The sequence below is a fragment of the Pipra filicauda genome, unplaced genomic scaffold, assembly GCF_003945595.2.
Source record: "Pipra filicauda isolate LSUMZ 115617 unplaced genomic scaffold, ASM394559v2 scaffold62_size3274119_pilon, whole genome shotgun sequence".
NCBI lineage: Eukaryota > Metazoa > Chordata > Aves > Passeriformes > Pipridae > Pipra > Pipra filicauda.
Window position 1 is genome coordinate 1,304,897 of NW_024104787.1, and position 24,057 is coordinate 1,328,953.

At 40.9% G+C, this 24,057-nt stretch overlaps 1 protein-coding gene across 4 annotated transcripts in view; it reads left to right on the forward strand.

The window, feature by feature from the left end:
• The first annotated feature begins 295 nt into the window (after positions 1-295).
• Positions 296-24,057, forward strand: part of LARS2 (leucyl-tRNA synthetase 2, mitochondrial) — a 106,643-nt gene continuing 82,881 nt past the window's right edge. Inside the window, exons 1-3 of one of the 4 annotated variants that reach the window (XM_039388299.1) lie at positions 296-318; positions 21,384-21,634; positions 23,464-23,592. In XM_039388299.1, the coding sequence (XP_039244233.1) occupies positions 21,401-21,634; positions 23,464-23,592 (363 nt within the window). In that variant the 5' untranslated portion in view covers positions 296-318; positions 21,384-21,400. Of the gene's footprint in view, positions 319-18,451; positions 18,547-18,598; positions 18,841-21,383; positions 21,635-23,463; positions 23,593-24,057 lie in introns of those variants that run through there. The other 3 variants (XM_039388297.1, XM_039388298.1, XM_039388296.1) reach the window with 3 other exon arrangements.

Below are 24,057 nucleotides of genomic sequence, written 5' to 3' on the forward strand. Positions count from 1 at the left end.
GCAACTTGTTCATTAATTTCCATTCCAAAACAATGTTTTCATTACCCAATTTTGCTGCTGCAGCCACAATTAGCTTGAGAAAGATTGAGCTGTTTATGTGCAACTTAAGATGGATGTCCAAGACACTGCTTTTTTAAACAACTGGTTTGTATTGCTGACTGATTTTCTACTAAAAAGGCAGTTACTTGTATGAAGCTGTGATATTCACACTTTGTCTCCTGTTCAATTCAGGAAATTTGTCTCGTGAGGATTAGACATGCTGCCATCTGCAATATAGACATTTCTATCAGCGGATATGACCAGGAAAACCTACTGTTTGTGAGTAATATCTTCTAAAAATAAGCACTGTCTCTTAAAAGTGAAATGGTAGAGTGACAAGTAGCTTTAAAACTATTCTTCTAGTTTGCAGCAGAAAATAGCCCACATCTGTGACTATCTGGAAGGCAAATAGCATGGGCATGAAGTAGGATGCTAATCCCCTCCCAGCCCAAATACAGCTTTTGAACCTCTGTCCCACAACAGTGCTGAGACTACTGGCTGGGACCATTGGCTGGAGACTCTCAAATGCCCCCTTGGTCCCAGTTCCATTAACCTGTGGGGGGGTGTGAACTTCCCTTTTATTCACATGGTGGAGAGGACCTGCAATAGCAAGGGGCCACGGAATGACACAGACATTAAAGCTACTCAGATGGAAAGGGAAAGCCAGCATGGGTCAGACTAAGGGTCAAGATCAGACTGTCTCCTTATCCCATAGGACCAAGCTGGGCAGGCACTGAAGCTTCCATATGTGCCTCTGAATGAGGCACAGACCTTCTTTCGCAAATTACTAACCAAGAGAGTAAATCAGAGATTATAATTAGTAAAGTAATACACAGCAGCTCTTCTTGTCTCTCTCCTAGCACTATGTTTTTTGTGCCCTAAGAGACAAATAAATGGACATCAACTTCTTAATATACTTGCTCTAAGGGCAGGGCTTTTACACTCCTAGCCACAGCCTTGGCTTTGGCTTCAAACAGGGTTGTTACCTTTGTAAATACTGCTTGGGCAGTAATGCATTAGGCAAAAACAGTAACTGCCAGTTATCATCCTTTCCCACAAACCTACAAAGGAAGGAGAATTTTGTCCCCTTTCTCAGAGACAGGTCATAAAAAGTTCCCTGATTCGGTCTCTTGCCACAACTGAGAGGGCAGAGATCTGTGGCCAGGAATCTAGGAGCAGAAATAGGGCAGGAACCTTTTAGAAAGGCAATAAAAAGGTCAACTACTTATAGTTTGTGAAAACAGTAAGGAGTAAATAGTCCACCATTTAACTCCCTATTTCTACTGTTTTACTCAGTCATTAAGTCTCAGTGTGAGGAATGAAAGCCATCATTCACAGAAATGCCTAGTATCTGGTTGGTCTGAGGGAAACAATTTCAGAGGTTTTTTAAGGCTACTGTTCGATTTTAGGGCAAGGCCAACCTTGTCTCTAAAAATTATGGCTTTCTAACAGAGTCACCAAAAACATCTGGCAACTTGAACTTCCAGATCGGAGAAGTAATCAGTACTGGCACTGAAAACATCTTCCCATGCTCTATGTCTCCCTGTCCTATTGGCAAGAGCTTAAGGACAGTCCATGATGCACCCTTGGTCAGGAGTCACATCAACATTTCTGGAGTCTTGTACTGCACAAAGCCCATGGAAGAAAAATAATCCTCTTGTAGTCTTAGCTAATGGGGGAACACAATGTAAAGCACTTCCCTGCTTTCTGAGAGCAGGACACATAGAGCTGATTCAATTTCCATCTTCAAATTGCCATTCTTACCCATACACATCTCCTAGAGCCAATCTGGTAAACAAATAGGAAAAAGTTTTCACAACAGGACTCTGAGCGAGCAGAGGGGAGTCTGCTGAGCAGAGGCAACTGCTGTGGAGCCACCCAAGGGGCACTGTCCTGGTGCATTACCTGTGCTCTGCAGCGGGTGCAGCATCCTCCTGGCAATTCCACTGATGAATGAGCTTCGGGGGCACTTTTCTTGGGTTTAAGCATGAGATGGCAGAATCTGATCTTTTAAATTAAGTCTGATTTCAGATAATTTTGGTCTGGGTTGTTTTTCATGACTTACCAAAGCTACAAAAGATATGAAAGCAACAGGAACTTATTGGGAGAGCGTAATCTGGAGGGCACATGTATGACACAGTATAGGAGAGAGTTGACAGACATTTGTGGAAAATTAGCAGAAAAAAGATGACTGTTTGTCAAAAAGAATTTCTTTACAAAGTGATGATATAAGCAAAGAACCCTGCAATTACTCTGGAAGACGAAAGAAACACTGCATTGTCTGAACCTGTTCTTCATCCCCCCAAAAAACTGCTCTGGGGCAGCTCCTCCATAAATATTTCACTGCACATCTTGCTATGCAGCCTGCAGGCTGAGGTGAGTTGTGTGGCCATTCTTGTTCCTAATGGTCTGATCCACTACACCCCATGTAAATCAGGAGAAAATATTCTCGTGGGAAAATGGGGTCTTGAAAAAGGCGCTGAAATACAGTGGACAAATCAGCAGCAGTGTTGGCATGGCATAAAGGGCAGGGTGGATGATAATAATAGCAACAAAGAACTCTCAGAATCCTGAAAGCATGGTAGAGGCTAGGCTTTGCCACTAGGACAGTTGTTCAGGAGATATTTAAATGTTTTGAAGGAAAGCTCAGTAGGGCAATCATGCAGGGAGGTACTAAAAGGCTCTGTTTCGGCCGCAGCCCTGGGTGCTATGCACTAGCTGAGGATGCTGCTATAGAGCATGGCCTCTTCAGCACTTCTCCATGTTTCTCCAAGTATGCACATCCCCTAGTCCACCACCCTGTTGCATATGGTTCAGTCCATACTGATAGGCTGTGAAAACTGAAGCCTGCTTCCCAGCATCTTGTTAAAAGGTGCCTCCAGCAACCTGCACTCTGGCCAGCTCTTACTCCCCTCTCTGGCAGCCACCTTGGCCATTTTCAGCTCAGTGAGTGACTATTTTTCCTATAGAAATTCAAGCCTGGAGCTGGAAGATCCCACCATCCGACCTCACCCTTTCAGACCCCAGCCACGTTCCTACTGGCCACCACTGCATTCCCAGCAAATTCTTCCTGCATCCCTTCAGGTAAGCCATAGGGGAACACATTAGCCATCTTCACTCTACACTGGCTCTTTGGAGTCTAGACAGACTGCAATATTCTCAAATGTGTCTATTCTTCAATTTTTTTTTAATTTCTTCAACAATTAATTCTTGGTCTGTACCCTGACTCACTGAGTGCTGTACTTCTCTTAAGTAATGCATGCTAATGATCATCTCCTCTGGATTTTATAGCTAGTAGTGGTGAAAGATGAAAGCCCAATATTGCCTATTATACTGGGTCTACAGTTAGATATTAAAAGAAAAAACCCTCCAAGATGACATCTGTTGTAACCAAAGTTCATATATTCCTTCATGAAAATTCAACTACATAAAAAAAAAAGAGACTGCAATAGATGGAGGATGATTCATGCTTAAATATACAGCCGAATGCCACTCAAAATTCTCTCTTTTCCCTAGTTCCTGCTGTTTTGTGAGTCCAGCAAAAGAAGAACTATGATCAGTGCTAACAAATCTCCATTTTCTCACCTTGCCCTTCAGCATTTCATTAAAGATAACAGTAAAATCTGGTGCTCTTTTGACATCACACAAATAGCATTCCCTGGCTCTCTTCTCCTCTCTCCAGCGTGCTTTATCTTTCACCACTCAGCAAATCTTCACATGAAACTAATGTTTAGCTGCAAAAAAGAAGTGTATGGAGGATATACATGAATACAGAAAGTAGCGAGACTGTTGCTGAATGGCTCTTTTTGGAGAAATTGGCCCCATTTCAGTGGTTAGTGAACAGCTGCTTCACTGCTGAGATTTATCAGCTAAAGACAAGGTGATACTAAATCTAACAAAAGCCATAGAGAGCTGTGAAAACTGGAGGGCTTCTTTCTAGCCATTCACTGGAAGGGCATGAGCCTATGCATTTACATCCCAGAGAAGAATGCCCAGGTGTGTATGAGTAGCAGACCTGCTCCCTGCAGCTCCCACTGGGAAGAATCTCTCTGCTGTGAAGGGGTGATGCTATGGAGTGCCAACTAGAAGCGAGCAAAGCAGAAGCCCTGAGGCAAGTGCCCAGATTGATGTCTGGCACAGTCTTCTGTATTGCTGAGCTGCAGAATTAGGTTGGAAACTTGAGAGAGACGGTAGCATTTCTATACAGGTAGCAAGTGCTTCCTTGGACAATCCCTGATTTACAGCTGCTTCCTTGGACAATCCCTGATTTACAGCTGCTGTCTATGCATTTCTCTTGGTCATTTTGGTCCCATGGTCACTTTGGCTAACATCCAAAACAGATCTGTGTCTTCTGCTCCACCTGTGCAAAACCTCAGGCTGAGGTGGAAGCTGGAAAGATATGCTGGATCATAGGAGAGGGTAGGGTGCTACTGAAACCATCACAATCTTCCCTTTTTAATGCCTGCAAAGTGAGGTGGGACCATTTTTATACAGGGTTATGTCTTCATTATGTGTTTCTGAGGAATTTGCTGTAATTCAGAATGAAGTGATTGCAGTTTTGTGGGAGAAGATTAGCCTCCTAAGACACCAACACACCTCCAAAGCAGCCACAACTGGATTGTGTATGACTTGGTGGCATATGACCGCAGGTTGCAGGAATGAGATGGGGAGTGTCACACTCATGTAGTTATCCTACAGAAACCACAGAAGAAAAAAAATTGACCTGGGATACCACAGACAGGAGAGCCAATGGAGAGAAGCAGGCAGACATAGAAGCCATCGCCCAGAGGAATCTGAGACTGAGCTGTGTTTTGTGCAACACAAACATCTTGCTTACATTGCCAGTTGTCATTTGGCTTTCATGTGCCCATGAGTTTCACAGCAGGGTGTGATCCTCAGGGAGGATGTTTGAGGGGGGTCCTGCAAGGCACCAGCCCAGGAATATGGTGGTGAGGGAGGCCATATCAAATAAGGCACCAGGCACAGGAAGCAGGATGCCAGCCAGAAACCATGAAGACTACTTTGAAGGCAAGTCCATGTTTGGGGTTTTTTTTCCTTCTTTCATGTCACAGGATGTTCTGTCTCCCAAGGTTTTTATGGTTGCTCTGATAATTGAGTGATTCTCTGTGGAAATAAAAACGTTATTTACAAAAATTCCTCACAAAAAAGTGACCATTAACTGCCAGCAATTTTTCTAAATCACATGCTGCAATAACAACCAGAGCACTGATTAAAACCAAGGGCCACCCCTGCAGATACACAGGGAAAATCACTCAAGGTTTCTTGCAAATTGCAATTTCACAAGCTGGCAACCCACCAAAGCACCTCAGCTCAGGCCTGGCCAGTAAAAGTAGAGGAACAGCTTTTTCATGTGTTTCTCTACTAAGGTTTGGTGTTAATGGAACAGAATATTCCAATAACCTTTTAAAAGGTTGGACTAATTCATTTCTTTGGGTTTGAGAGTGTTGAGCTGCATTAATCTGGTTATTGGGTAGTAAGTAATAAGGGAGGCGACATAGAGGGAAGCAAGGAGGTGGTTTAAGGTGTTTTCATGCGGCAGTTGGTATAAAAAGACAGATGAGCTGACCTGTGGGAAATTTAGCTTGCTGACAGGGGACAGACACCCACAAGGTTGTTGTCTCCCCCTTGCATCACCAGCCCCTGAGCCAGGCTACACCTGCGCAGCTCCAGTACTATCATCCTGGGATGAGAGGGATATGTGGGGATGAATAATTCAGCTGCAAATCAGCTCTCTGACTGCACTGCATTTTTTTTCTGGGTTGCTATTTTTAATTTAGATACTCCCACATGTGTGTTTGGTGGATTAAAGTAGAAGAAGGTGGCTGATACAGGCAGGTAGCAGAGCCCGAGGGTGGCAGAGGTTGCACCAGTGCTGGCCTAGAGCAGGTCCAGTGCCACCTTCCTGCTGAGAGCAGCACGGGGCTGAGTACCTCTGAGTCTTACTTACTTTGGTGGGAGCTGAAAGTGCTCAGTACTGCTTGCTTGGATTTATAGCCCTGTGTTGGCAATGACAAAGAAACAGAGGAGGTGTCCGTACAGTTATAGTTGGAGCTGGATGTCAGGGGATCTGGGTTCAGTTTTGAGGTCTGCTACTTAACTCCTCTGCACAGACTTTGTAAATCCTCTTCCTTGTAGTTTTAGGTTTGTTAGTGGGAAAGTTGTTACCACTGCTGCCTTTGGTCTGCCTCACCTTCCTCTGGGGAAAAATCCATTGTTGCTGGTTTATAGCTACAGAAGATAACTCATGTGGGAGCCTCTTCTGCTGTTGGGTGGCATCTTCCTGTTGTATTTTTTAATCACAAACATCAAAGGAGAGAGTCATCAAGATGGTTTAAGAGGAAGTAGAAAGGTTTTAGCTGCAGCAGCTCAATGAGATGAGGGACTGTAGGAAACAATGGGATGGAAAAACTTGCCTATTTGGGCAAAAGCAAAACTATCATTATATGCTCATCTTTATGAGAATCCAGGTTTCTGGAAGAGACTGGCTAGCATTTTGATTTGTACACTAGTTCCTACAGATTATAAAACCAAAGATCAAAACATAAAGAAAATCCTGTCATGTCCGAGAATCTTTCCTTTTCCCCCTTGTTGTGTATACAGAATCCAATGATGAGATCTAATACTAATAATAACTGTTTTTACAAAGTCTAGACTGCTTTTGCAAATCCCTGGCTGGTAAAGGTATTCATGTCTTCCTGTGGACTCAAGGAAAGCTTTGAAATTTATAGTAACTTGCTCCTTGTTAGGTTATATGAAGTTTCAACTCTTCAGCTGTAAATCACTGGATATGGGGAACTTCTTAAAAATGAGATAAGAGGTAAGCAAGTATTTGAAACCCAAAATGAATTAACTACTGTGAGATCATTCCATAGATTACTGCCAGGGTGGTGTAAATATTTATGTTTTTGAGGCATAATGTTCTGTGCTACCCCTTCTCAGCATCTACATAAAGGTCTTAATGAAAGAAAAGCCCTTCACTTCTTTTCCTATTTCTTGATCTTTGTGATCAAGAAAATCCTGGACTAATGCTTAGTTGCTTAATTCCAGGTCAGGAAAATCTCATGGTTCTCCCAGATTTGGGGGGAAAAGAAGTAAACCAGAAAATGTAGTGACGTAGTGCATGTAGTGAACAGAAAGTGTAATGATGAAGAAGCCAATATCCTTTGCAAAGAAAGTCAAGAAATTTCTTGACTAATGGTTCACAAAGCCTGGTGGTCAGTTTTAACCATGTGATATCCAGGGGAGTGGACCAAAAAGCATTATCATTTACACTCCATTCAGAAAGTAGGTAGCTGGACAACCAGCTAAATATCTAACAAACTCCATTTGTCATGCACCTTTGGCCTCCTCCTTCTCCTTGGAGAACAACAAACACCAAGTACACACCACATGGTGGCTTCTCACACCAAAATTTTATGAAGAGTAGTTATAATTTCAAAACACAAAACAACATGCCAGACAAATGTTTTTCTTTCTTTCTTAAGACATGAATTGAATCACCAAAAGACTACTCTTGCCTGCAGCCCCCAAACAAGTCTACGAGCATTGAAACAGAATCTGGCTCAAGACACAGAGCCCTTGGAGGCATTAAGGCAGGAGTGAATTGCTATATCATTAGAAAGCCAAGACCGTTTGCTTTCCCAGGGGATATGAAGCATTCAGTTTGCAGCTTATACTTCACAAGACACTGAGCCATAGCACTGCCCCAGTGCCTTTTGCATGTGCACTACAGACCATTTTAGGGTTTCTAAACTTAATTATTTTCTTCTCTCTAATGGCATGTCTAAAAGCATGATGTCAATTTCTTAGAAACATTTTACCCACCTAATTCTCCATCACTCCTTTCAGATTTTTGGAAAGTTGTTGGTATGTAAATTTTGCTTTCTAGTTGTTCTTCTCCAATTTTGTTGAAGCTCAAATGACTAAAGTGGCAGCCATTTTCAACCTGTGAATAAGCTGTAGTACAGTCATTTGGTAGATTTCTATCATGAAAGCACTGTCATTTGATTTCCCACCAGTAGTTTGGTAAGTCAGAGACTTCTAACAGCCTGTGGTAACCATCTCCCAACACATCTGTGCAGTCAGTGTCTGCGCTGGCTTCTAGCTCCAGGCTCCCTCAGCATACAGAGAAGCTCCCTGAAACTCCACTGCGTTAGGAAGATGTTTTGGAGACATCACCCAACACCCTTTGCCAGCATCACTCCAGGTCATGAAATGCTCTCAAACATGCATTTGTGACAGTGGATGTAGAGAGGTACCACCACTCTCTCCAGCAGTGTCACTGCTCCCCAGCATAATGTCAGGCACACCGTGTCCTGCAGTCCAGAAAGTGCTGCTGAGTGATTGTCCACGGTGTCCTGTGGCAAGTGTCCTATGTTGAATTAATACCTCAGCTGCAAGCAGGCAAGCATGTGAGAAGCCCTTTGGTTTTTACTACAGAAGTGAGGAGTACTTCAGTGGAAGCCTGAAAATGAGTAAGAAGTAGTCCTCAATTATTCTGTTATTCTTTACACAAACACTATGTTTTTTCTCCACATACAGCAAAACATTTACAAAAGAACAAGCACTAAAAATCCTGGACAGACCTTAAGAAATCTTAGCATTGTGTTCATGTAAAAGCAGTGCTAATGTGGGCTGGGGATTCTGGTTGTCACGCTACCTTCTAATCTTAACTCCTCTAGTGGGCTTTTGCATGTTAAAGAGTAGAAAACAATATTTAAATTAGCATAAGGTTAATAGTATAAGTATCTGGTTTGCAAAACATGTACAAAAACTGCAAACATTATATGCTCTGCCTAGACTTGGGAGTGTTAACAGGAAAAAATACATCAAAAAAAAACTTTAGAAGTAAGAATCAAAAGTAGCAACCTGACTGTACGAGTTGTGTATACGGAGTACATGAATGGTGTTTTGGTATTTTGTTCACTTCATGCAAAGCCTTTTTCACAAGTTCCAGCTAAACCAAAAAAGAAGTGGAATATGGCTACTGAAGCAATCCTGTACTTCTCATATAGGACACAACAACAGGACACACAGCATGCCTGTGGGTCTGCATAACTAGAAGTGAAACTTGTCTTGAATTCCAGAGTATAACTTGGCATGGTTGAATTTATTTATGGCAACAGAATCTAAAATGAGCCATAGTCTCCAAAGACACACTCTCAACTGTTAAAAGAAGAGTTGGACTCATGTAAAAAGTCTTATGTTGTTGAAATATAACTACTTAACATTTAAAATATATTTTCTTTTTTTAGATATATCATACAAATCTCAAACATCCTCTATTAAGAAGCAATATACTCCTCTTTCTTATACAGTTTTTATGACATCTTTTCCTATAATTTCAACTACAGAGAGAAAATGAGTGGCAGGTTTCATAATATCAAGTCCTGAAAAGGAGGTGTTAATTGGTATTTAAGAACTGCAGTCCAGAGCATTCAAATGTCCTATTAATTAACTAATCATTGGGAAGCAAGAGGATTTCTATCTAGTAGCAATGGATTGGAATAGCATATGCATTATAGCTATCAATCAAGTCCTTTCTATGTAATGGACGTAATATCTGTGTAGTCTACATGGCATTAAATATATCTGTTGATAGTCACATTAATAAATCAATAAAAACTGAGGAAAAAAAAGTTAAATCATACTAAGTAATCGTTAGGAAAACTGCCAGATATCAAACAGCATCCACAGTGCATTACCAATCCTGTTTGCTTCCTTTCCTAAGAAAATTAAATTTAAAATTCCTTTAACAGAACTCAGAGATGCAAATAGTGCTAATGAAGAATATAAGGTATCTGCACTTCCATGAGACAGCGGGGTATCATAATAGCATCATAACTCTCCCAGCTGTAATATAAGCAGTATCCTAAAGCAGCACTACAGTCTGTCTGCTGGACTGTGAGCAGGCAGTCCCCCTGTGCACACCATCCCTGACACAGTGGCTTTCTGGGTCTAGTATCTAGTTACTCTTGTGCTGGTTCTGCTAAGGCTCCCCCAGCTAAATAGCCTTCACCATTACCAGATCAGCACACAGACTGGGGAAAAACATCACACTTAGTGTTTCGTGAAATTTCTCACGCTCAGTTCTCATGCACTGTTGGCTTTTCTGCAGCTTTTCCTCCTTGTCCATCCATAACGAGAAGCAGCAGATTAGTAAAGGAACATAAAATATTAATTTTAAAGTGCCAAGATGTCCTGCACCTTTCACATCTTTCCAACAGTCCATCCTACCCAGAGTGCACAGCTGAGCAAGGTGTTGACAAAAGCTACCCTTGGGGGAGACGAGCTCCCTTCTGACTTAGGTATGCTGTGTTGCCACTCATGAACTTTCTCCCTTAGTGTAAAGCCTTCCTCAGCTAAAACAGGCCCTGGTGAACACAGACCCAAAGCAGGGGTCCCATACACAGCTCCTCACCGGCCTGGGACAAAGTGACACACACAGTCTGGCTACTTTAGGTATAAAATGGACACAATGCCCCAGTACAAGAAAACAGTCTGTTTATCCCTTTCAGCACTACCTACTTTATCACCTCAACCACAAGGAGTTGCCATGGCTCAATTGTAAAAAAATGCTGATAAAGAACAGCATTGAGTCACCATCCATGACCATCATTCCTGACTTTAGGTCATTCTTGAGTGAACAAGTGATTTTCTTACGTCAATAAAGTATGAATCAAGGTATGTCCTGTGCTGAAATTGCATGTCCTTTGCTTGAATCTGCTTTTTGGAACAGGAAGGCATGGAACATCCCCTCCTGCCTGTCTCTAGCAAGTCATTTCAATGGGAGTAAGAAACGCTGAGTGAGCTTATCCGGTACATCTGGTATGCCTGCAAGCCAGATTAGGGTTTTGCTGAAAAATGTGCAGAAGAACCTTCCTCCTGTTGGAATGTAAATTTTCGTTTTTATTAAAGCATAATGAGTTTTGGAGGGGGAGCAGAAAGTGATTTACAGAAATGCCAACTTTGCGCTACACCTACGAGACCTTCAGGTTTCCTGCTGTACCCACAGGGTGGATAGCATGGCTGTATCTGCCTTACGTTGTGATTCCAAGCTAAATCCTAGTGAGCAAAGTTCCCTTTTTAAATGTTACTTCCTAAAGTAATTTTTCCAGGGAAATAAGGACTTGCATGACCAGCTACAGTATTTCAAGAGGCCACCTGCATTACCTAACCTAGGCCAGGCCCTGGCTTTCCATGGAGATCTTACCACATAATCTTTTATGTTAACAGGCTAAATTTTGTCCTAAAAGAGTAATTGGAAGTGGAAGCAGTTTCCACTCCTGAAAGGTTGTTAGAGGACCTCTCTGATCCAATAATGAGAACCTGCTGTTCCTTTCCAGTCTAAATGTTATATGGTTACTCGGGTTTTTTTATTCTTTTCCTTAAACAGCTCTTCTCTGTTGCTGGTAGTAGGCCAACCAATATATTCTCAGAAAAAATTCAGTATCCTACCATAGCTTTTATTTTTCAGACTAAGCGGCACTTTATGTAATTTCTTGTGATATGTTTTATGGAACCTCTGCACTTGTTGCAGATTAATTAATCCTTCTCAGAGAAATGTGGCAGCAGCTGTGTTGCAGATGCACATTCATCCATGCCTTCTACAATGAAATTTTCACTTTCTGCTGGAAATACCTTGTCTGATGTATGCTGTGAGCATGTACACATTCTTCATGGTGTCACCCCATGGTCAATTCAATAGTCACTCTGTGATCATCCCTGACACCTAGAGTTCTCTCCACCTGAGTCATCACTTGTCTCCCTTAGAAAAATTCCTCCTTAACTCTGAAGAGCACGCCATGATATTCTGTTCCAATCAAACACTTCTTCCCACTTCAGGTTTTAATATACAATAGTCTTCTTACATGTTAGCTATGTCCCTTCATCTTCAGATTTGAAGAACCCACTGACTCACATGCTAACGTACTTAATGAAAATATTACCAGCACTGGTCCTAAAATTGACCCTTGAGGAATTCACAGTAACTTGTTTCTTCACTCCTTTCTCTTCCTCTGCCCTTTCCCATTAGTCAGTTCTTCCTCACCTTTCATGTCCTCTGTTAACCTCAATCTTATTTTGCTTCATTAATATTTTCCCACTTAAGAGTGCATCAACTGCTTTGCTAAGGTACAAATGAGATTTACCACATTTTCTATTTTGGAAAACCCATTATCTCATTTAAGGAAAGCTATCAGATTATTCTGGCACCATGTTCCCTCGGTAAACCCAGGCTCCTTTCATCTTGTTTTATGTTTAACTAGAAAGAATAATTTAATCATTCTTTCTCCTTTAGAAATTATACCGTGTGTAGAAATACAAAAAAAAAAATGGAGGTAGATCACATTCACTTCCATTTGGAGCATGTTTATGTGCATATAGATAGAAAATGTGCATATACGTATATGTATGTGTATATGAGTATTATGTGGTTTTACATATATACACAGACAACATATACATATAAATATGTGTACACAACAGCTTCCAAGCTGCACAGGTCTTTAGGAAATACTAGCATTTTAACTTGTCCATAAAATAAAGATTTATTAATACTTATTAATTATAAGATTTGCAGATATTTTTTTCCTCTTCCACTCCAGTTCTTCTTCCAAAGCCAGCTGACAGCCAATGAGACAGACCCAGTGTGCAAGATGATTTTACCCAGCACTCAAACTGTTCCCTGCTGACAGATATCATCACAAAGTTCAAGTGCAATCTAGTTGTTGGATAATTGCAATGATGAAGTTTGTCCATCAGTGTAAAAAGCTGTTTTAATAGTCACAGTGAACAGAAAACGTCCATTTGCCACCTACTTTAAATATGAGGGCCTGGTTCTTAATGAAAGAAAGGTTATTACATGACAAGGGTTTAATTTATGGGTACCTGTCTTATTATTCCTTCTTGTCCAACATGGTAGCACACATTTTTGTAATACAAAAATTTATTGTGAGTAAAGGTGGAGGAAGAAAGGTACAGCGTCTCTCCATAAGGTGACTCTCCAGATGGATGATCTTCTCCCCGGCATATATGTAGAGGGATATGTACCACAGCACCACAGCAGCCTTTGTTAATAGCTTCAACAGCTGGAATTACCTGCCTCTCAGCACACAACTGACTTGCCATCTCAAATGACATGTTTCAAGAAAGAAAGAAGAATGAAAAGCCGGGTTTCCAAAATTTGCATTCCTAGCTGCAATAAGGAGACATAACAGTCCCAGATGCCCTGGAGTTGTGGATAGCTTAATGACAATATGGTATCACCAGAGCCCATCACCTCATAAAGATTGATCTCTTACTCCCCTGACTGTAAATTCAAAATTTTAAACAGTCTTACAAAAAAAAACTTTTTTCCAGATTAAAAGTAAGAAATATATAACTTTGAATGCTGCAAAAGGTTAGTTTTGCTCAACACTGTGTATAACTAGTTCAAACCAACAGCAAAATTGTGCTAGTGCATTAGAATAAGATGGCCAAGACAAAAACACAGCACTGATTACTTTTTTTTGAAAACTGAAATGTTGATGAAAGGCAAAAAAGCAGATGTGTATTGACTCTGACAACTTCTCCCCACCTACATGCAGACACCTACTCACACACTTTAGTCTTAATCAGTAATAAGCTGCTGTCACTGGTCTAATACCTTTCTGTAGAACATGGAGGATGTGCATTTGGGGTTAGATGCACCCTTCTGCAAACACCCAACACAATACAAGTGCTACATAAAATCTCGTCAGAATTAGGCTCACTTAGGTCTCAGAAAGGACTCAGTCCCATGTTCCAGCTGCAGGCTTAGGGACCAATGTCAGCCTGCTAAAACAATGCTGGTAAATATGATTCCACTTAGTCTGGATCTTGAATGTTTTCAAAATTCTTCCATATCATTCAGTGGTTTAATAGAGTGGCACAGGGACAGGCACAAGTATTTTCCAACCAGACAGGGCCATCCTGGTGACCGAGTACAGACCCCTGGATAGGGTGAGCAGGTTGCTGACTTTCATATAGCTGATCTCTTCTTCCACTGATGCGTTGTGTAAATTCTTTTTCATTTTGCCAAACCAAGGATTGACGAACGTGTGTTGGTTTGGATGACAAGAACCCACTGTCAATCAAGGCCAGTCCCCAGCTGAAGCGGGTGTCAATCGTATCAGGTAATACCTGTTAACGAGTTAACATAACTCACAACATACAGGTTAAGCTCCACTCCTAGTAATGCAACCAGTCTTGCTCAAATCTGTTCTTTTCTATCCCAAAGGTATATTCTACCTTCTATCTGTTTCAAGAGTTTGTTCTTCCACTACCAAAATATTTGAGAGCTTGTAAAACAAAATCTATTGCAAAAGCGAAGCTTCTATTATCTTCATAAGGTCACTTGGAATTCTTCCCTTTGAGATCTGGGCTTAAGTGGTGGATATGGTTTGAGAGGGTTTTTCTTACATTTGGTCCATTAATTACTTGATTTTTTGTATTCTCAAGTGATATTCTTCCCTGCAATCCAATCACCTGCACTTTTTATCTGACTTTGTGGTTTAAAGCAAAACCACTAAATGCACGTATATATAAACAGTGGCAAAATGAAACTCAGAAGCAAAAGCAACACTCAAAGAGTTTAGTGGGAAAAAATAACCAAGCAAACTTTTTAATTACGTGAAATGGTGCGGGGATATGATGTATGAAGGCAATAAAAATTATTTTGTATTCCAAATGCTGGAGTTTAATTCTTTTTTTGTAGGAGGTTGAAAAAATACTAGTCACGTTGTTGATGTAGGAGCAAAAGAGAAATGCCAGGAAACACAAACATCAATTCCGGTAACTACCAGCAAAAGCAAAATTATACTTGTATGGAAAAGTGGGAAGCCTTTCTATTTAAGTAACAGACAGCTGGGGCACTTCTGCACATTTCCCATACAGGAACTAATGAATTACCTGATTACTCAATCAACCTCAGGCTTAACAGTGTGGATTAACAAAAACGCTAACAAACAAATTAGTGTGAAGTCTAAAAGAGAAATCAAGAGAGTATCAGCCATATGGAAAATAGTTTACTGCTATTAAGGCAAATACAAATGTCACTATATCATTAATTTCTCACAATGAAAGGAGACTGAGCAAACAGCCCAGGTTAGGAAGCAAAACTCCACGTGGGGAAGGTGGGTATCATAGGATAGTGGGGGAGGTACCCTGTTTGGAAAAGTCTGAGCCATTTGAGGCCTTGTGTCCCTTGCTCTCTGCACCATGCAGGGTTACTGGCTAATAAGGGAGAGATAGATGAGTGAGTGGTGTCTCCAACCCCTGCCTGAGCTACAAGGTGTTGTTGAATTTAATTTTCATTCATATGGTGGGCTGTGCAGCTCACAGTTCTGATTCATGATTTCTGCAGGATTCAGCTCAGGAACCCGAGAGTTTCCCACCTCCAAAGAGAAGGGACCTGATGTCAAACAGTAGACAGTCTTTGCTTGCAAATGAAAACCTCTTTACTTTGTGTGTGTAGTGCTCTTCACCTCAACTGAGAACATCACCATAGACCTCAGACTAAGCGGAAGTAGCAAAATATTGAGACAATTATTTTATGTTGTCTTGAAAACATTTTGAAAGTCCAATCACTGCCTAAAATTTAGTTATGATTCTTTTAAATACATTTCAATCTCTGGACTGTTGAATTATCTAACATTAAACATATTGACCTACATTTCTCAAGCTCTGCCATCAAGATTACAGTTGATTGAGCAGCTAGACCTTTGTCTTATCTTTTTAATCCATTCATTTCACTAAAATATTGCTTTCTGACCCTGACAATCTACTTATGTATTTGATTTGCTTGAAGATGAGGATAATCTGTTTAGACTAATACTAAATTAATCACAATCCTAAATGCTTCCTAGAAAGTTAGATAGATGCTATACACAAAAGTAGATCTGTCATACCTGAGGAACATTCAGGTTTAGGCCCATCTGGAGCCTCCAGCTCTTCTCTGTTCACCACATTAACCAACAATCCAAACTGAGCTTGGTTAAACTCAGATGTAGCTTGTGATTCTGATGAAATGGGTACTTCTGGGAGGGGTTTATAAACCAAGTATTGTACCAAGTCTTGGCTACGGGTGCAAAATGGTGCAAAATGTTAATATTAAATGAAACATTTAATATAAAATATTAAAAATAAACGAGAGAAAAATAAAACCCCAAACCAAACCATTTTCTATTATTCCTTGTTTTCTTCTGGAAGGACTGGCTGGTATGATTTTCGTTATCTGCTAACAAATACAAGCCAAGCATATTTGACACAGGTTTGAAGTGTGTTACTCAGAACATGTTGACTTCTGTCAAGATATGACTGGGGATTTACCCTGAGAATATACAAAAATCTTGTGTCCCTTTCCACTGATTATATTGGCACTTATTGTGCAGTCTGGATTCTAATAGTGAGGAAGACAACCAGTATCAAATGAAGCTAAATAAGCTGCAAGATTTTCTGTAAACAGAAACCGAAACTAGGTGAGAAAAACTGAGACCAAATAGAAACATATTCAGAAGGAAAGAAGAGCAAAAGTATTCTGACTAGTATGAAAATTCATGAAGATCAAAAATAATCCAGACATACATTGTTACTTGCCATTTGGGCTTATTTATTGGCTTATTCATGGTAGAAGTAGTAGTGAGATGTTTAGCTATTAAGCACTAACTGTTTGGCATCACTGTTTCAAAAACACCAAGATCCCAAGTCAGCAGTAAGTCCCAGAAATGGCAATGACTAATTGTCCAATGCTGTCAAGAGGACGGCCAAAAGTACACCAAAGCTTTCCTCCAAAATCAGATACTGACTTTTTTTCTGTGGTCTCATGCAAGTCTGCTAACATCTGTGGGATAATTTTCCACTTATTCACTCAGACGTGTCAGGAGAGCACAGGGGTTACAGCCAGTGTGAGGGAAATCATCCTTTGAGGTGAAAACATGTTCCCGCTGGTCACAAGCTCTCATTTATCCTGGGAAAGGGTCTCAGCCAAGGACTGCCCTCCCTGTTCCCCCACACAACAAAATGACTCATCTTCCCTCAGCCGAGGAACTCATACAGCAGCTCAGAGAGAGATTTGGGATGGAAGGTCTGATAAAGCAAAGTAACAATCATTTGCTGAAAGGAAGATCAACAGGAAAGCAAATTAAAATTATGCATAGTTGTGGTGAAACTCTACTAGTTTATAATCAGGGTGAGCGTCAAAGCTGCTCTCTGTTCATTTTCGTGGTGAAAAGGTATCCTTTAAGCATCCTTGACAGGTACACACAACCAAGCGGAAAGCTTATACTCTGTAAATACTTATTTTTAGTTACATAAGAAGCTCCCACCTCTCTAGTACCAAAAGGTTGACTTTTCTAGGGATTGCACTGCATAAACAGAATGTGTCTATTTAAACTCTGTTGGAAACACAGCAGTGAAGAAAAAGGTCTAAAAATGAAAACAATCAACAGTTGCCAGCAGAAAATCGGCACAATCCACCAGGAAAAAAAAAAAAAAAAGAGAGAGAAAAGAAAAAAAGTATTTCTTGTTCCTTGGAGGCTACTACAAGCTACTTGCAGTAATTAAAACCAACTCTGAACTGCACAGTGTTGACAACAGGGTAAGATGTTGTTTTCCAGGCAGAGGCAGAATTAACTATGCTGTGCTAGATTGCCTTTCTTGACCTCTGTTTTTTTCTTTCATTAGTCAAAAAGACAGCACACAAAAAAATTAATGCCTTCGTTTCAGAATCTGCATCTTAAAAAAGTACAGATGGGAAATAAAATTATTGAGAGTCAAAAGCTACTGAAATCTAGCCCTGAACTATATGGTCACTTCCCAGGCTATCTGTATATGCTGTGGAGAGGAGCAAGATTAATCACACGGACACAGTCAGGTTGGAGGGGAGTACACTGGGTCATCCGGTCCAACCTCCCTGCTCTAGCAGGGTCATCCCAGAGCACATGGCATAGGACTGCATCCGGGCGGCTCTTGAGTATCTCCAGTAAGGGAGACTCCACAGCCTCTCTGGCCAATCTGTTCCACTGCTCCGTCACCCCCACGGTAAAGAAGTTCCTCCTCATATTCAAGTGGAAGTTCCCGTGCATCAGTTTCTGCCCGTTGCCTCTTGTCCTATTGCTTGGCACCTCCAAGAAGAGCCTGGCTCCAACCTCTTGGCACCCACCCTTTAGATATTTATACGCAAGGAGAACCCCTCTCAGTCGCCTCTTCTCGAGGCTGAACAGGACCTGTGCAGCTTATACAGAGATCAATCCCTGTAAATTAATTTATTTTCTTTTAATTTACTGTTGATCTACGTTCCCACGTGAGACTTCGGGAAGTGGGAACCGTTTCTCCTTCCTTTCACGGAACTCCCGCCCCCGCCGGGCGGTGCCGAAGGAGGAGGTGGCGCCTGCGCCCCGCTCCGACACCGGGACACCAAGATGGCGGCGCCCGCGGCGAAGCGGGGGAGCTGAGGGAGGGCGCGCGCAGGTAACGGTCCCCCCCGCCCGGCCGCACCTCTCGCCCCCCGCCCGCCGGGGCCGCCCCCGCTGCCCGCGGCTTCCCGGCGCCCGATCCATTGGTCTCCCTGCCCGCGCCCAGCCTGCTCTCCCGGCGGCCTCGTGCCACCGCAGCTCCCCCCTCCTCGACCCTCTCGCCGTCACTCGCGCTTCCGCGCCTGGGGAACTGCCACGGAGCTCCCCGTGCTTGCTTCTCCAGCGGCGGGACACCCCCACAGGGCTGAATGAAATGTGCTGGCCTTCGCCAGGCAGTTTTCAGTACCGTGTAGTTACTGCATCTTTTCAAACGGTGTCTGGGTCAGGGGAGGCTTAGGTTAAGTATTAGGGAAAGGTTCTTCACCCAGAGGGTGGCTGTGCACTGGAACAGGCTCCCCGGGGAAGTGGTCACAGCACCACGCCTGGCAGAGTTCAAGAAGCGTTTGGATAATGCTCTTAGGCACATGGTGTGATTCTTGGGGTGTCCTGTGCAGGAGTTGGACTTTGAGGATCCTTGTAGGTCCTTTCTAGCTCAGGATATTTAATGGTTCTATGATTTCTTTCTCTGTCAGACCAGCCCCTTCCTCCCTTCTCCGCACACCTGCCGGAGTTGGACAGTTTTGGCTTGTAACCTGTTCCTTGTAAGACCCACACAGCACTGGGCTGAGACGCCCTTAGCTGGGGCAGGGAGGGGCACTCTGCTTCTCTTGGTCCCATGCACAGAAGCCTGGAAAGGGAAAACAGCTTAGTTCCACATCCTTTGGATTTGCTTGTCTTCTGTCCTGGCATGGCCTAATGCATGATGTGCTGATTATGGCATTATTTGCTGTTCATCCCATGTTATGGTTGGGGGGGGTGTCTGGGAGTGAGAAGGACACTGTGGGTCTCTTTCTCGTCCTGGAATTAGGTGTGTTCGAATGAGCTTAGCTCTAGCACTGTGACTGTGGCTGCAGCCACTTTCCCACTCACATTCAATGCTCTGACCCCTGCTCATGTGACCTGTATGGCCTGAGGTCACTCAAAAGAGCCCTGGCAGGCGTGACATTGACAGGTGGGCTTCCCTTGAGCTGTGCACAGGCATAGGTCTGTGTCCTTTCTGTGTCACAGAATCAACTGGATTGGAAAAGACCTCTGAGACCCTCAAGTTCAGCCTGTGACCGAACACCACCATGTCAACTAGACTACAGCAAACAAGTGCCACAGTCTAGTCTTTTTTAAAAGACTGCCAGGCACAGTGACTCCACCACCTCTCTGGGCAGCCCATTCCAATGGGCTTTCTGTGAAGAAATTCTTCCTAATGTCCAATGTAAACCTCCCCTGGCGCAACTTGAGACTATGTCCTCTCCATCTCCCTTCAATGAAGCATTATACATGTGTAACTGTTGTGCTTTAAACTACTTATTTTGTAAATCATCAAAGCTGAAAGTGGCTTGCATAAGGAAGCGCTCCTTTCCGTTGTAAATTAAATCAAAGTAATAGAAAGACATAAGTAGTAAGGAAATAATTAATAAAAATAAGCAAAAAACTGCAAAGTAGTGATATGCGAATTTTAAGATGACTGTAATGTTATGGAGGGGGAGAAATTGGGTGTCTCCTGAATGACTCATGTGCACCTGCACTGGGAATCCTGAGTACAGTCCTGGGTTTGTTGTTACTACAAATGAGAGAGATTTTAGAGATTAGCAAAAATTCAAAGCACTGATGTGACGTAAGTGAAAAAATGTTCAGAAGAGTCTGCTTGGTAAGTAAGAGAGGGAAGGTGCAATTCTGTAGACAGGTAATGAGACAGGCAGTGAGGGTTTGTGTATGCATATATGGTGAATGTTAAAGGAAGTACAACTGCCACTAGTTTACTGGGGGTCTGAATTAGGTGGTATAGCAATTATTTCTACTGATAATGTTGCTACCTTATGGGAAATGCACGAGTAAAACCTTTTCTTATCAGAATTTCTCTACACAGGGATTTTAGTGATGTAACTTTGCAAGGAAAGTTATGAAATTACTGAAATAGCTAGCTTGGTACAAGCCAAGTGTATTGGCCAAAATTTGGAAAAAAAACCCACCAAAAAACAACCATAGAGGACAGGAAATATTGATGTTAAAAAAAACCCAATATTTTTTTTAAAAGAATTAGAGGTCAAAATGAGGAAGAAATCTCAGAGTAGGGGTCTCTTAATGCTGTATTTCCTACTGTAAGAAGTAAAATTGGTAAATATCTTGCTGAGACTGACCCCAAATATGTGGACTATTTGATCTTTCTCACATCTGAGTAGTTTTAGAAGATTTACTCTAAAGCATATGAGGAGTTAACTGGATTTTTAGTTGAAAGAGAATGCCTTAGCAAAGTAGTCGGTTCAGAATATCTAGTTGAAATCTACTAATTATAGTCATCCTCCCCCATCTCTTTTCAGTGGTGACAAATTCAGTATTTTTACAGGATAATTTCATCCAACTTCCTCTTCTCTCTATTTCATTCTGAATTTTTACTAACACCCTGTTAGCCATCTTCTGTTAAGGCAACTGAGCTTCTTGAACCTTCAGTCGACTGATTTGGCTTTTATGGCAGACTGAGTGCAAGAATTGTATTTTATTAGATAAGATGTCTTCACACAACAGTTTTGTTCCATGCAAGGGCCACAGTTAGTTCTCTCTGCTAAAAAATACATGCTTTTATAATTCAGAGAGGGGAATAACATGCAAGTGCCATGGAAGACAGCCAAGTTCAAATCAAGCTAAAATATGTTTCATAGCTACCAATTATTTTTCTAATCATCATAATCACTGAATTCTTGTTATATATTGCAGACTGAAATACATATTTTTTCTTTTCAGATATCATAACCTTAAGAATGCAGTCGGTTTGTCAGAGAGTTGGCACTTGTTCCTCATGTTTGAAGAGACAACTAAATGGCTTCCTGGGATTAATTAAATGGCAGAGAAGACTGGTTCCTGCTTGTGCGAGAACTATTTACAGTGAGACGGGGAAATGGGAAAAAAGCTATGGGTTGGAGACAAGAAAAAGAGTTGAAAATTGGTGGCTCCCAAGAATAAAGGATCAGTTCTGCAGAATTTCAGAAACTGATGTAAGCATTATGAGAAATTTGGAGATTACCTATTTGATTTTTTTTGTTTTCTTAGAATGAAATTAATTGGAACTTATTTAATACAGTTGGCTTATACTGATTAGATTTCAGGGCAAAATACTTTTATGTGTTAGTAGATTATTAAAAAATATTGTTGAAATAGGTGGAAAAAATAATTTTAAAATCTTGAGGAAAAACACAGTGATAAGCAAAGTATGAACTTCCCAATTTAGGAAGTGTTTGAGTGATCAATTCTTTCTTTGTCTATTGTATCATATTTAGGAATTAATTATTTAAAGTATTAAAAGAAACATCTTCTATATGTGTAACTTTTATAAACAACTTTCTCAAGATTTTGTTCCCAATGTTAAGATGAATCTATTATATTACATACTGTGACTCATTAAAATCTATGTTAAGGGGAAATTATTTTTTAATATTTTCTGGTTTATAGTCTCATAGGAGTAATAAGTGCCTTGCAGAAAAAAAAAGTTTTCCCATGCAATAAAAGATGTTGAAAACAATGGTATCTCAGTCTCTGACTCTTTTTGCCTTCATAGTTGTGCTCAGTCACATTGATTTAAAAACATTTTTTGCCCCTTCATGGTTTTTTGTTCATCTATCTTAAAATGATCAAAAAAATCATTCTATCAAAATGTTGAAGAGAGAGAAGAGCTTGCTTTTCCTGGGAAAGAAAACTGAGATGGAAATGGTGTGCATGTATAGTGTAGCAGAGTAAACATTGATTTAGGTGTGTATCTTTGATACCTGGTTATACATGTATATGTCAGTATCATATATAGCATACATATGCTAAGTTCTAAATTGTATTTTTAATTATATTTTTGTTTTATCCTTACAGTTGAAGTAGATTTAATAACATCTCATATTAAGAGGCAAATAGTGTATAGTGAAGTATATATGAAATATTCAGATTATTTCTGATTTTGCAATGATTGGGCAAAAATGATGAAGAAGTAATATTTGATAAATATGAATAGAGTTTTATTTGGAATAGTAAAAGCTGCCCGTAATTTTTTTCATTATTAACATAAGAAGAATAACGTATGAACTTATCAAGCATCAGTGGTATCAGTGATAAATTCAATCAATGGTAATCCAGATGTATTAGGAATAATTGATGTGAGAGATAATGTTTGATTTCTTTGTAACTTTTGTCATTTTACTCAAACCTAACTAAATGAAATTTTTACTTTTTATTATGTAAGATACTGCTTGTAAGATGTTTATGGATCTGAGCATACGTAGTGAAACTGAACAGTTTAAATTTAGTGGGTGTTCATGCAGTTGCTAATGATTTAGTCACTCCGAGTTAACTGCAGTTCAGCTGACAAGAAATAACTGACCAAGAGTGAGTTCTGTATTTGTTGTAGATACGAAGTAAAACATTAATTATTTAAGCTGTTATGAAGAAAATTTAATCTGCTTTGTTTTCATTTTTTTTTTGTGGGGCAGATTAAGAGCACTTAGATCATCAGTTGCAGATACTCTGGTAGGGAATGGTGATCGGTTAAGCTTCAATTCTGTTAATATATCTTTTGTTGATTATAAGTTAATTAATTTTCATAATATCCCAGTGCTGTATAAATGTGAATAGGAATTGATGAGTTGGTGGCAAAGTCTGGTAAAACACCTCCATTTAGGGCCCAAAGAATTTGATCCAATGAGCTTTATCAGTGATTACTTGGATCAGTTCCAGCAGAACCTTCTTTCTCTTCATGATACCTTGTAGTTATAATGTGCACATGTATTTATTCAAGTGAAATGCTAACTCATGTAGTTACTAGTTTCTAAAAATTTCTTTCTAGAAATCAAGACCAAAATTTTATGTGCTTTCTATGTTCCCATATCCTTCTGGGAAGCTTCACATGGGCCATGTTCGTGTCTACACCATCAGTGATGCAGTAGCTCGGTTCCAGAAAATGAGAGGGATGCAGGTAAGAATAGATCAGCAGTAGGACCGGGTTGGGGGGGGCTCATGTTTTGATATCATAATTGCTCAGGAAATGAGTATTTTCCAAAATCCATGAAAGTGAAGGTTTAGTTGGAATATATGCTACGGCTGCATAGAAAATGACCTGGGAAGCTTTGAATGTTGAAATTTGAGACTTAAACAGGTGGTGTTCAGAACTCCATTGGTAACAGATGGTTAGAAACTGTCTCAGACAATACAGCTGATGCTGTTATCAGTTACCTGAATGTGCTGATGTATGGCATAGTGTCGATGGGCAGTGTGGGCCACACCATTTCTGTGAGAGGAGACTGCAGACCCTACTGCCCTCCAGATGGGACTCATGGGGAGGAAAAGGTGTAGCTGGCAAGAGAAAACTGGGACACCACAGAAGGCAACTGCTTTCACCTCTTCTGCTCCCGAGAACCAGTTGATGTCATTTGTCAGACTC